Genomic DNA, 12,580 nt, shown 5'->3' with positions numbered 1-12,580 from the left:
CTCAGTATACAGTATCACACAGGATAGGATTAGATACACAGCTCAGTATACAGTATCACACAGGATAAGATTAGATACAGCAGACAGTATCACACAGGATAGGATTAGATACACAGCTCAGTATACAGTATCACACAGGATAAGATTAGATACAGCAGACAGTATCACACAGGATAGGATTAGATACACAGCTCAGTATACAGTATCACACAGGATAAGATTAGATACAGCAGACAGTATCACACAGGATACTGGTGATCTGTGCATCACGCTATGTATTTTGTCCTTATTGTATTTTGTGCAGACCTCCCTACATTTCAGAGGATGACGCCAGAGAAGCCTTCCTGGGATTGGCAGAGAAACATTGTTGTTATAGTTCTGCCCCTGCAAAAAATATGACCATCGAGAAAATCGAAACTTTTATCACACACAAGGTAAGACATCTCCTCCTCTGTATCTTACCTTTCCCTTTGCCCCCTGTAGTACATGCCTGTGCTGTACCTACAAAGAGTTCAATCCCCAGATGTGGGACATTCGTCATCTCACCTAGAAATGTCCATTTCACATAAGTCTCAGCAGTTAGAGAAACATTTCCCGGGAAAATCCCGCAATACATTTTATGGTGAGGAAGTACACAGGTGAGGGTGAGCCGCCCGAATCCAGCGCCCTGCACAGAGTCTGAGGAGTGGAGGGAGAGGAGGGAGTGGAGGGAGAGGAAGGAGAGGAGGGGAGAAGAGGAGAGGGAGAGGAGAGGAGGGAGAAGAGGAGAGGGAGAGGAGGGGAGGGAGAAGAGGAGAGGGAGAGGAGGGGAGGGAGAAGAGGAGAGGGAGAGGAGGGGAGGGAGAAGAGGAGAGGGAGAGGAGGGGAGGGATAAGAGGAGAGGGAGAGGAGGGGAGGGAGAGGAGGAGAGGGAGAGGAGGGGAGGGAGAAGAGGAGAGGGAGAGGAGGGGAGGGAGAAGAGGAGAGGGAGAGGAGGGGAGGGAGAAGAGGAGAGGGAGAGGAGGGGAGGGAGAAGAGGAGAGGGAGAGGAGGGGAGGGAGAGGAGGAGAGGGAGAGGAGGGGAGGGAGAAGAGGAGAGGGAGAGGAGGGGAGGGAGAAGAGGAGAGGAGGGGAGGGAGAGGAGGAGAGGGAGAGGAGGGGAGGGAGAAGAGGAGAGGGAGAGGAGGGGAGGGAGAGGAGGAGAGGGAGGGGAGGGAGAAGAGGAGGGTTGGGAGAGAAGGAGAAGGAGAGGAGGGGAGGGACAAGAGGGGAGGGAGAGGAGAGAGAGGAAGGAGGGGAGAAGAGGAGAGGGAGAGGAGGCAGAGGAGGAGGGGGAGAAGAGGAGAGGGAGAGGATAGGAGGCGGAGGAGGAGGGGGAGAGGAGGGGAGGGAGAGGAGGAGAGGGAGAGGAAGGGAGGGAGAGGAGGAGAGGGAGGAGAGGGAGAGGAGGGTTGGGAGAGAAGGAGAGGAGGGGAGGGAGAAGAGGAGAGGGAGGGGAGGGAGAGTTGAGGAGGGGGAGGGAGAGGAGGGGAGAGGAGAGGGAGAGGAGGGGAGAAGAGGAGAGGGAGAGGAGGGGAGGGAGAAAAGGAGAGGGAGAGGAGGGGAGGGGGAGACGAGGGGAGGGAGAGGAGGAGGGGGAGAGGAGGGGAGGGGGAGACGAGTGGAGGGAGAGGAGGAGGGGAGAGGAGGGGAGGGAGAAGAGGAGAGGGAGAAGAGGAGAGGGAGAGGAGGAGAGGGAGAGGAAGGGAGGGAGAAGAGGAGAGGGAGAGGAGAGAAGGTGGAGGAGGAGGAGAGGGAGAGGAGGGGAGGGAGAAGAGGAGAGGGAGAGGAGGGAAGGGAGAGGAGGGGAGGGAGAAGAGGAGAGGGAGAGGAGGGAAGGGAGAGGAGGGGAGGGAGAGGAGGAGAGGGAGGGGAGGGAGAGGAGGATAGTGAGAGGAGGGGAGGAGGGGAGGGAGAAGAGCGAAGCGGACATGCTAATAGTGGAAAAAAGAACGCTAGTGGTCTCCATAGACCACCATTGTATGGAGGCAGATTTTGAGGTGAAATCCGCTGTCAAAATCCGCCTCCTTGCCCCCTTGTGAACTAACCCTAAGACTCCCATCGTGTTTTATACAATCCTCTTGGCTATCTCTTACATAAGTTTGACTGCTATCTATTGTTACTGTTTTGCTCCTGGTGGTGGAAGAATCTTTTTTCTTCTCGTCTACTATAAAGCTGTAGTTCCGAGCTGTAGTGGATGATGAGATTCGGAGCCTGAAAGTCACAAGGCTGGGACATTGTTCCCCTTTTTGTTCTCCACCAATTCCAGATCTTTTCCTCATGTAATAGTCTCTGCTCTGCTTATTCTGGCACAGTTGATATTTTTTCTGTAGCACCGCTGTTCCTGAGCAATCAGTGCAGGCTTCTGCCTGATGTGATAATTAGACTCCCGCATGTCAAGTGGGTGGTGTCAGGTAGGAGCATGCAAGAGGGTGTGACTCAGAGCTCCAGTCATAGGCAGACAATGTCAGAGCTCTGAGTCACGCCCCCATTGCCTGCTCCTGTCTGACACCACCCACTTGGCATTAGGGAGTCTAGTTATCATATCAGGCAGGAGCCTGCACTGATTGCTCAGGAACGGCGGGGCTATAGAAATACCAGCTGTGCCAGAGTTAGTGGGGTGGAGTAAAGAATGAATAGAGGTGACGGTTGTGACAGGTCCCAGCCTAAATTCTGCAGGAGGAGTCTCCGAACTTCTTTAGAAACAGCCCTGGAAAACGTAAATCACCAAAACTGTTAGTGCAGCTTTAGATGTGACTGGAGGATATAACACAACAATTCTCTGCATAACAGATATAAAGACATTTCCAATATTAGAACTTTCTGCCGATATTGTATTAATGAGGGAAATATTTCTTATATTACAGTACGCCTTAGAGACTTTCACTGAAGAGAGGAAAACTGCCTGGAAAACCGCACCGTATTTCGGTAGGGCTCAGAAAGTGGTGGAGGAGATTAGTATTACACTGACTTCCACCCATGTATACTCGAGGAGATTAGTATTACACTGACTTCCACCCTTGTATATTCAGGGAATTTATTCAGTTGTGATTTGATGATTTCTTATCTATTTAATGACTGTATTTGTTCCATGACCCTCACCCTGGGTTACTGGAGGAGTTTAGAGACTGTGATTGACATTTACCCTTTAGCTTTGTTGGTGGTCAATATGACGTTATATGAAAATACGGAGCCTCCATATGAGCTTAGAAGCTGTAGACGGCCGTCCTCATCCTTTAACTGTTCTGCGTCATTTATTACTAGGTGGAGAGGTAGATGGTCCATCCAATGGTCCTGCTCCTGAGCCATGGGAGGTCCCGGTAATCTGTCCAGACTGGTTTGTAGCAAGAAAAGACAAAATTAAAGTTCCCCATACATCCGAGGTGCAGGTAAAAAAACTATAGACGTGGCTGGATGATCACTATAGACATGATTGGATGATCTCTATAGACATGATTGGATGATCTCTAGACATGATTGGATGATCTCTATAGACATGATTGGATGATCTCTATAGACATGATTGGATGGTCTCTATAGACATGATTGGATGATCTCTATAGACACGACTGGATAATATCTATAGACATGATTGGATGATCTCTATAGACACGACTGGATAATATCTATAGACATGATTGGATGATCTCTATAGACATGACTGGATAATATCTATAGACAGAGATCATCCAGCCATGTCTATAGAGATCATCTGGTCATAACTGGTTCGCTTATCTCTAATGATGACGATGATGAATGAAGACTTATTAGAGCCCATTTCCCATCTACTCCATCCACACACTGACACAGATAGACATAACTGCTGCTGCCTTTCATTTCCGCAGATGTGTGTACAATGTCTTGGTCATGGCAATATCAATTGCATGAAATGCCTTTCAACTGGACAGGTAAGTAGACATGAAGAAGTATCTGCCACTAGAAGAGAAACGACATCACCCAATGGTATCTGTAAACTGTGATTTATTCTGGTCATTACACAGAGCACCTGCATCGCCTGTTGTGGGAGCGGTTGGAGTTCAGACCATGCATGCTACTCCTGTGGTGGAAGTGGACGTGGAATGTGAGTGGAAGTCTACCATATCCCAATATATACCCATACATCACCTAGGACCATATCCCAATATATATCCATACATCACCTAGGACCATATGCCTATATATACCCATACATCACCTAGGACCATATCCCAATATATACCCATACATCACCTAGGACCATATCCCAATATATATCCATACATCACCTAGGACCATATGCCTATATATACCCATACATCATATAGGACCATATCCCAATATATACCCATACATCACCCAGGACCATATCCCAATATATACTCACACAACACGGGGTCCTCAGCAAGAGCCAAGTAGGGTTCATGCCAAACCACAGACCATATCTACACCCTGCACAGCCTCATCAAGACGCACGTCCACAACACCAGAAGAGGCAAGATATTCGCCTGCTTCGTAGACTTTAAGAAGGCGTTCGACTCAGTATGGCACCCAGGCCTACTTCTAAAACTCCTAGAGAGTGGAATAGGAGGAAGAACGTACGACGTCATCAAGAGCTCCTACACCGGAAACCAGTGCAGTGTGAAGGTGAATGGGAAAAGGACCGCATACTTCCAACAGGCCCGAGGGGTCAGACAAGGCTGTAGCCTGAGCCCAACGCTCTTCAACATCTATATCAATGAACTGGCTACAGCCCTGGAGGCCTCACCAACCCCAGGCCTCACCCTGAACAATCGAGAGGTGAAGTTCCTGCTATACGCCGATGACCTCCTACTCCTGGCCCCCACCGAGAAAGACCTCCAAGAAAGCCTGTCAGTGCTGGAAAAATTCAGCACCACATGGGCCCTACCCATCAACCAGAAGAAGACCAAAATCATGGTATTCCAGAAGAAGGGCCACAATAAAGCCTCCACCACCCCACAATTCACACTGAACGGCTCCACACTGGAGAAAACCAACAACTACACCTACCTGGGGCTGGAGCTCAGCCAATCAGGAAGCTTCAAAGCTGCAATAGAAACCCTGAAAGCAAAAGCCTGCAGAACCTTCTACGCCATCAGAAGACAACTGGACCACCTCAAACCACCGGTGAGGGTCTGGATGAAGATATTTGACGCAGTCATCTCCCCGATCCTTCTCTATGGCAGTGAGGTCTGGGGCCCAGCCACCTACCCAGACCAGTTAAAGTGGGATTCCAGCCCAACAGAGAACTTCCATCTGGAGTTCTGCAAATACCTGCTCCATGTCCATCGCAACACCACCAACATAGCCTGCAGGGCAGAGCTAGGCAGACTCCCCCTATGGCTCACCATACAGAAGAGGGCGCTAGCTTTCCAGGCACACATCCAGGGGAGCGACTCCTACCACCACCAAGCATGGCTAAGCCACCTGAGCAAACCAGACATTCAACAACCAAACAGCAGCCAACCACCAAACCAAAAACACCAACAGATAATAACCAAGGCCGAAATAAAGGCGACCACAGAGGCAAACAGAGAGCGGTACATTGAAGAATGGAGAAATGAAATAAATAACTCCAAGAAACTCACCAATGTGTACCAATCCCTACAAAGGGACTACACCATGGCCACCTACCTGGAGAGAATACGCCACCCCAAGCACAGACAGACCCTGAGCCGGTACAGACTGAGCACCCACAACCTAGAGATAGAGACGGGGCGATACAGGCAGACGTACAAGCCACGGGAGAAGAGACTGTGCCAGCACTGTGACCAGGGGGCCCTAGAAGACCAGACCCACTGCCTGCTACACTGCACCAAATACTCAGCTGTGAGGGCCGTCTACTACCAAAGACTCTCTGCCCACATCCCAGACTGGGAGAAGAGGAAACTCTACATCCTACTGGGAGAAGAAGAGGCCACTGTGGAGATCGCTGCCCAATACGTGTCCAGCTGTCACCAAACAAGAGGAAGATGAGACTCCATGGACTGTTATATTTATCCCAATACACTCGCCCCACCCCCACCTCCCCATATAGCGGTCACCAACGAAGAGGAAGATGAGACTACACGGACTGTCATAACCCACCCCACCCCCCCATACCCACCACTCACCCAACCGAATCCAATTCCCCCCACACACACACACACTTTACTAGCTTTGGCAATGCCAAATATCTATTCGGACATGCCAATAAAGCTTTTTTGATTTGATATATACCCATACATCACCTAGGACCATGTCCCAATATATACCCATACATCACCTAGGTCCATATCCCAATATCTCTCTTTCCTTTCCATGTTGATTCTTACAGATAAGTATATGGCAGTATTATTTATGTGCCCATTGTGTGTCCTGCAGATGATATAACTCTACTTGCCGCTCTCTTCCTACAGCTGCATGTCGTGCGGTGGTTCTGGTTCCAGGGAGTGTATAACATGCCTCGGTACAGGGAAGCTTCTTATCTACTTGCAACTGACGGTAAAATGGTAAGAGTACAGGAACGATACCGCTATATGTTGTGTCAAAGCCAAAAATTTATGTTCTGAAATGATTTCTAACATTTGTACAGATACTGCACCCAGGGACATATGCAAAGCTGAAGTGATAAGGTCAACCCCTGCCCCATCTATTATACCCCAGTAGTTGTTTGTTTCTGATATCACCTGTCTTACAGGGGCAGGCTGTAGGATTTTGCTTGTGTCTAGTATTTCAGCTCAGCTACATTCACTTCACTCATCTCCTCTGATTGGCGACATTCCCTCATCTTCTCCATCTCGCCCAGATCACCATGATGACTTCTCCTCTTTGGTTCTTCACTTCTGCTTAGACACCCAAATGAATAGAGACCCCAGACTAGACCCAAAATAAATGAATAAAAAATACATTTCAACCAAATCCCAGAAAAAAACCTCAGAACAGACCCCCTAAAAATTCAGATCCAGACCAGATTATATAGAGACCCCAATCCAGGCCCATAAATAGATTCAGACCACAGACCAAATGTCAGACTAAGCCAGGTCAAACCGCCCCAACATTGAGACCCCGAAACACATACAAGATCCAATCCTCTAAACATATCCAGACCCCAGACAGCCATGGTGTTGTGTATAGGAGCGCTCTCCCAGTCATGTAATGTGTGCTGTATAGTAACATCATATATACCGTATGGTACGGTCACTTATACGTTATATACTGCTATTAGCTATGTATACAACAGCGCAGGATTATCTCAGTACATGGAACGCTTTGTTTTGTTTCAGGAAAAATCACTATTTTGAGTTTATTGCCGACCACAAATCAGATTTCAAAACTGAACGTTTCAAGAAAGTGACTGGAGAAGTCGTCTTCTTCGAGGAGCAGCAAATGGTGAGACCTAAGAGCTTAAAGGGGATCTCTAACCAAGAGGGGTGTAAAGAGACCCCAGCAGTTGTAACAATGTTTCATCCTCCAGGAATTATCCCCGTCTTGTAGAATTTCCCTTTAATCCATATTCTAATATTTTCATGTGAATCCTCCATGTCCTGCCCCATAGAACTTTCCACCTCCTGTATCTGCAGGTCCCGCCCGTCACCAGTTTTCCTGAAACGTCAATTATGGAAGCGTCTGAAAATGTGATATCTCAGCATCGCAACGAATTCGCAAACTGTGAAATACTGAGACAGGTGTGTGATGTCATCATTAGGGTTCATGTACAGTAAAATACTGAGACAGGTGTGTGATGTTATGAAAGCTGTAGCAATGCCGTCCTATACTCCTTTCTGAAACAATATGTCATCTCTTCTTCACAGAGACACAGCATTGAATGGCTTCCGCTCTGCAAAGTGAATTATACCTGGAAGGACAAAGAATATGATTATTATGTGTATGGAAGAGAGAAAAGAGCTTATACCAGAGAGTATCCCCGAAAATGCTGCTGTATAATCATGTGACGATAGATAGATAGATAGATAGATAGATAGATAGATAGATAGATAGATAGATCTGAACTTATCCTTAGCTATTCTCTCCTGATCTTGAGCTTTCTAACATTGCACAAGTCAATAAATAATATCGCCAAGAATCTTATATGTGTTACTGTAATACATTAGACCAGGTTGTCATTGAATAATTTGGGTGGCCCCCATTTTGGTAGATATATAGGCGGTCGTATTGATTGTCTCATCTGCCCTTAGAGTCTTATCTTTGGGACATTACCAGGGGTGCAAACCCTATAGGGTCCGGAGAGTTGTCAGACTCTGGCTACAAAGTATCAGCGTTCCACAAGATCAGGAAGGTGCCAGGGTACAAACAATGACCACAGGCTACACTGTTGTCTATGGCAGGCATATGAAGCAAATATCACAGCACTAGAAAGTCACATTAAGGCAAGTAAATAGGAAGTCACCAAGATATGACTGGGGCTAGATGTAATCTGATGGTGCAACAAATGGATGATGGCGATAGTAGTCAGACGCTGGAACAAACAAATGGTGAACAGATGTAGTAGTGATAATACTAGGAGTAGTAGTGATACTAGGAGTAGTAGTAATAATACTAGGAGTAGTAGTAGTGATAATACTAGGAGTAGTAGTGGTAATACTAGGAGGAGGAGTAGTGATACTAGGAGTAGTTGTGATACTAGGAGGAGTAGTGATAATACTAGGAGTAGTAGTGATAATACAAGGAGTAGTAGTGATAATACAAGGAGTAGTAGTGATCTAGGAGTAGTAGTGATAATACAAGGAGTAGTAGTGATAATACTAGGAGTAGTAGTGGTAATACTAGGAGTAGTTGTAGTGATACTAGTAGTAGTTGTAGTGATACTAGGAGTAGTTGTAGTGATACAAGGAGTAGTAGTGATAATACTAGGAGTAGTAGTGATAATACAAGGAGTAGTAGTGATAATACTAGGAGTAGTAGTGGTAATACTAGGAGTAGTTGTAGTGATACTAGTAGTAGTTGTAGTGATACTAGGAGTAGTTGTGATAATACTAGGAGTAGTAGTGATAATACTAGGAGTAGTAGTGATAATACAAGGAGTAGTAGTGGTAATGCTAGGAGTAGTAGTGATAATACTAGAAGTAGTAGTGATAATACTAGGAGTAGTAGTGATAATACAAGGAGTAGTAGTGATCTAGGAGTAGTAGTGATAATACAAGGAGTAGTAGTGATAATACTAGGAGTAGTAGTGGTAATACTAGGAGTAGTAGTGATAATACTAGGAGTAGTTGTAGTGATACTAGTAGTAGTTGTAGTGATACTAGGAGTAGTTGTAGTGATACAAGGAGTAGTAGTGATCTAGGAGTAGTAGTGGTAATATTAGGAGTAGTAGTGATAATACAAGGAGTAGTAGTGATAATACTAGGAGTAGTAGTGGTAATACTAGGAGTAGTTGTAGTGATACTAGTAGTAGTTGTAGTGATACTAGGAGTAGTAGTGGTAATACTAGGAGTAGTAGTGATAATACTAGGAGAAGTAGTGATAATACTAGGAGTAGTAGTGATAATACAAGGAGTAGTAGTGATCTAGGAGTAGTAGTGATAGTGATAATACAAGGAGTAGTAGTGATAATACTAGGAGTAGTAGTGGTAATACTAGGAGTAGTAGTGATAATACTAGGAGAAGTAGTGATAATACTAGGAGTAGTAGTAGTGATACTAAGAGTAGTAGTAGTGATACTAGGAGGAGGAGTAGTGATACTAGGAGTTGTAGTGATACTAGGAGTGGTAGTAATGATACTAGGAGTAGTAGTAGTAGTGATACTAAGAGTAGTAGTAGTAGTGATACTAGGAGGAGTAGTAGTGATACTAGGAGTAGTAGTAGTAGTGATCTAGGAGTTGTAGTGATCTAGGAGTAGTAGTGATAATACTAGGAGTTGTAGTGATCTAGGAGTAGTAGTAGTGATACTAGGAATAGTTGTAGTGATCTAGAAGTAGTAGTAGTGATACTAGGAGTAGTAGTAGTGATACTAGGAGTTGTAGTAGTGATCTAGGAGTAGTAGTAGTAGTGATACTAGGAGTAGTAGTAGTGATACTAGGAGTTGTAGTAGTGATACTAGGAGTTGTAGTAGTGATCTAGGAGTAGTAGTAGTGATCTAGGAGTAGTAGTAGTGATACTAGGAGTAGTAGTAGTAGTGATCTAGGAGTAGTAGTAGTGATCTAGGAGTAGTAGTAGTGATACTAGGAGGAGTAGTAGTGATCTAGGAGTAGTAGTAGTGATCTAGGAGTAGTAGTAGTGATACTAGGAGTTGTAGTAGTGATCTAGGAGTAGTAGTAGTAGTGATCTAGGAGTAGTAGTAGTGATACTAGGAGTTATAGTAGTAGTGATCTAGGAGTAGTAGTAGTGATACTAGGAGTTGTAGTAGTGATCTAGGAGTAGTAGTAGTGATACTAGGAGTTGTAGTAGTGATCTAGGAGTAGTAGTAGTGATCTAGGAGTTGTAGTAGTGATACTAGGAGTAGTAGTAGTGATACTAGGAGTAGTATTAGTGATCTAGGAGTAGTAGTAGTAATACTAGGAGGAGTAGTAGTGATCAAGGATAAGGAGTAGTGATACTAGTAGTAGTAGTAGTGATCTAGGAGTAGTAGTAGTGATAATTCTAGGAGTAGTAGTAGTGATACTAGGAGTAGTAGTAGTGATAATTCTAGGAGTAGTAGTGATCATACTAGGAGTAGTAGTAGTGATAATTCTAGGAGTAGTAGTGATCATACTAGGAGTAGTAGTAGTGATACTAGGAGTAGTAGTAGTGATACTAGGAGTGGTAGTAATAATACTAGGAGTTGTAGTGATCTAGGAGTAGTAGTGATAATACAAGGAGTAGTAGTGGTAATACTAGGAGTAGTAGTAGTGATAATACTAAGAGTAGTAGTGATAATACTAGGAGTAGTAGTGGTAATACTAGGAGTAGTAGTAGTGATAATACTAAGAGTAGTAGTAGTAGTGATAATACTAGGAGGAGTAGTGGTAATACTAGGAGTAGTAGTGATACTAGGAGTAGTAGTAGTGATACTAGGAGTTGTAGTGATCTAGGAGTAGTAGTGATAATACTAGGAGTAGTAGTAGTGATACTAGGAGTAGTAGTAGTGATACTAGGAGGAGGAGGAGTGATACTAGGAGTAGTAGTAGTGATACTAGGAGTAGTAGTAATGATACTAGGAGGAGGAGGAGTGATACTAGGAGTTGTAGTGATCTAGGAGCAGTAGTGATAATACAAGGAGTAGTAGTAATAATACTAGGAGTTGTAGTGATCTAGGAGTAGTAGTGATCTAGGAGCAGTAGTGCAGTATCACTCTCCTGCTATGTGTGTTCTCCCTGGAGAGGGGGAGGGTGTATATATGCTCTGCACGTGTTAATGTATACTGTATACTAAGTTTAGCAGAATATATACTGTGTGTCAGTAAGAGGAGGGGTCCTGGCACTGAGCGGCTCCAGATGTGTGATATACAGGAGACTCCAGCGCTGGACGGCGGCCAAAGCAGCACAATCAGAAAACCCTGAGACTCTACTGACCTGCGCCTGCCCTCCCAGAGCTGTACGTAGCGCCCAGACCGCCGAGCTCTATGGACGGGGTGAATGGCGGTGGCACAGCTGAGATTTTATCAGAAGATTTCCGGTAATTTCAGGTTATTGTTCACAATTCACAATTTGTACATTTTATGGTCGTTTTTTGCAGAAAGCAAATAAATAAATGGAAACCCCAAGAAGAAGATTTACATGGATCACACCTGGGGGTAGATGTAGCCCCCCCCCCCCCCCCCGGCCTGGTATAGATCACACCTGGGGGTAGATGTAGCCCCCCCTGGCCTGGTATAGATCACACCTGGGGGTAAATACTAGAATGGAGGGGTAGATGTAGGATCCAGTAGGTGGCGCTGCCTTGGCTCTGGTGTCCTCACCCCCTCCTGTTAGTATTAGGCACCACCCCTGTGACCCCATTATTGGGGTATCCGCGTTCCTCACTGCCCATACATACATTATGTCACTATATGTGGGGCCCACCAGCCGCTTTCTTGTACATTCGGGGGGGGGGGGGGCGTTTAATGTCCTTTCTGTCGTGTTCATTACCCTGATATGTCGGCGCAGCGATTGGTCACATGACTCGGTGCTGATTTATTACAAACACAATCCAATTCCCCCTCTAAGTGCAAATGTATAAAAGACAAGGCAAATTGATTAAAAGTGTCTGCCGGAAAGTTCTGCCCCTCCCCCCACCATCTACCTAATGGAAATGGCGCAGAGCATTCGCTCCCAGTCTGTAATTAACCTTATCGAGGATTCGCAGGAAGCGAAGGCGACGGCTCTGAAATATCATAATCATCATCAATAGTCACGTACAGCAAGGGTCTGCAACCGGTGACTGGGAGACTACAACTCCCAGCAAGCTCAGGCTCTGTAACATCATAATCATCATCCATAGTCATATACTGCGAGGGTCTGCAACCGGTGACTGGGAGACTACAACTCCCAGCAAACCCAAGCTCCATAACATCATGATTATCATCCATAGTCACATACTGCGAGGGTCTGCAACCGGTGACTGGGAGACTACAACTCCCAGCAAACCCAGGCTCTGTAACATCATG

The 12,580-nt window shown here is 45.6% G+C and overlaps 1 protein-coding gene across 1 annotated transcript in view; it reads left to right on the top strand.

Moving 5' to 3' along the window:
- The window catches only part of LOC142217876 (uncharacterized), a 35,748-nt gene extending 27,799 nt beyond the window's left edge, over nucleotides 1-7,949 (top strand). Inside the window, exons 15-24 of the mRNA XM_075286199.1 lie at nucleotides 305-434; nucleotides 484-622; nucleotides 2,812-2,946; nucleotides 3,283-3,407; nucleotides 3,864-3,926; nucleotides 4,020-4,099; nucleotides 6,414-6,506; nucleotides 7,281-7,386; nucleotides 7,578-7,682; nucleotides 7,809-7,949. Of these exons, the coding sequence (XP_075142300.1) occupies nucleotides 305-434; nucleotides 484-622; nucleotides 2,812-2,946; nucleotides 3,283-3,407; nucleotides 3,864-3,926; nucleotides 4,020-4,099; nucleotides 6,414-6,506; nucleotides 7,281-7,386; nucleotides 7,578-7,682; nucleotides 7,809-7,949 (1,117 nt within the window). The remainder of the gene's footprint in view (nucleotides 1-304; nucleotides 435-483; nucleotides 623-2,811; nucleotides 2,947-3,282; nucleotides 3,408-3,863; nucleotides 3,927-4,019; nucleotides 4,100-6,413; nucleotides 6,507-7,280; nucleotides 7,387-7,577; nucleotides 7,683-7,808) is intronic.
- The last annotated feature ends 4,631 nt before the right edge of the window (nucleotides 7,950-12,580 follow it).

The sequence above is a fragment of the Leptodactylus fuscus genome, chromosome 9, assembly GCF_031893055.1.
Source record: "Leptodactylus fuscus isolate aLepFus1 chromosome 9, aLepFus1.hap2, whole genome shotgun sequence".
Taxonomy (NCBI): domain Eukaryota; kingdom Metazoa; phylum Chordata; class Amphibia; order Anura; family Leptodactylidae; genus Leptodactylus; species Leptodactylus fuscus.
This window is presented reverse-complemented; position numbering and strand designations above follow the sequence as displayed.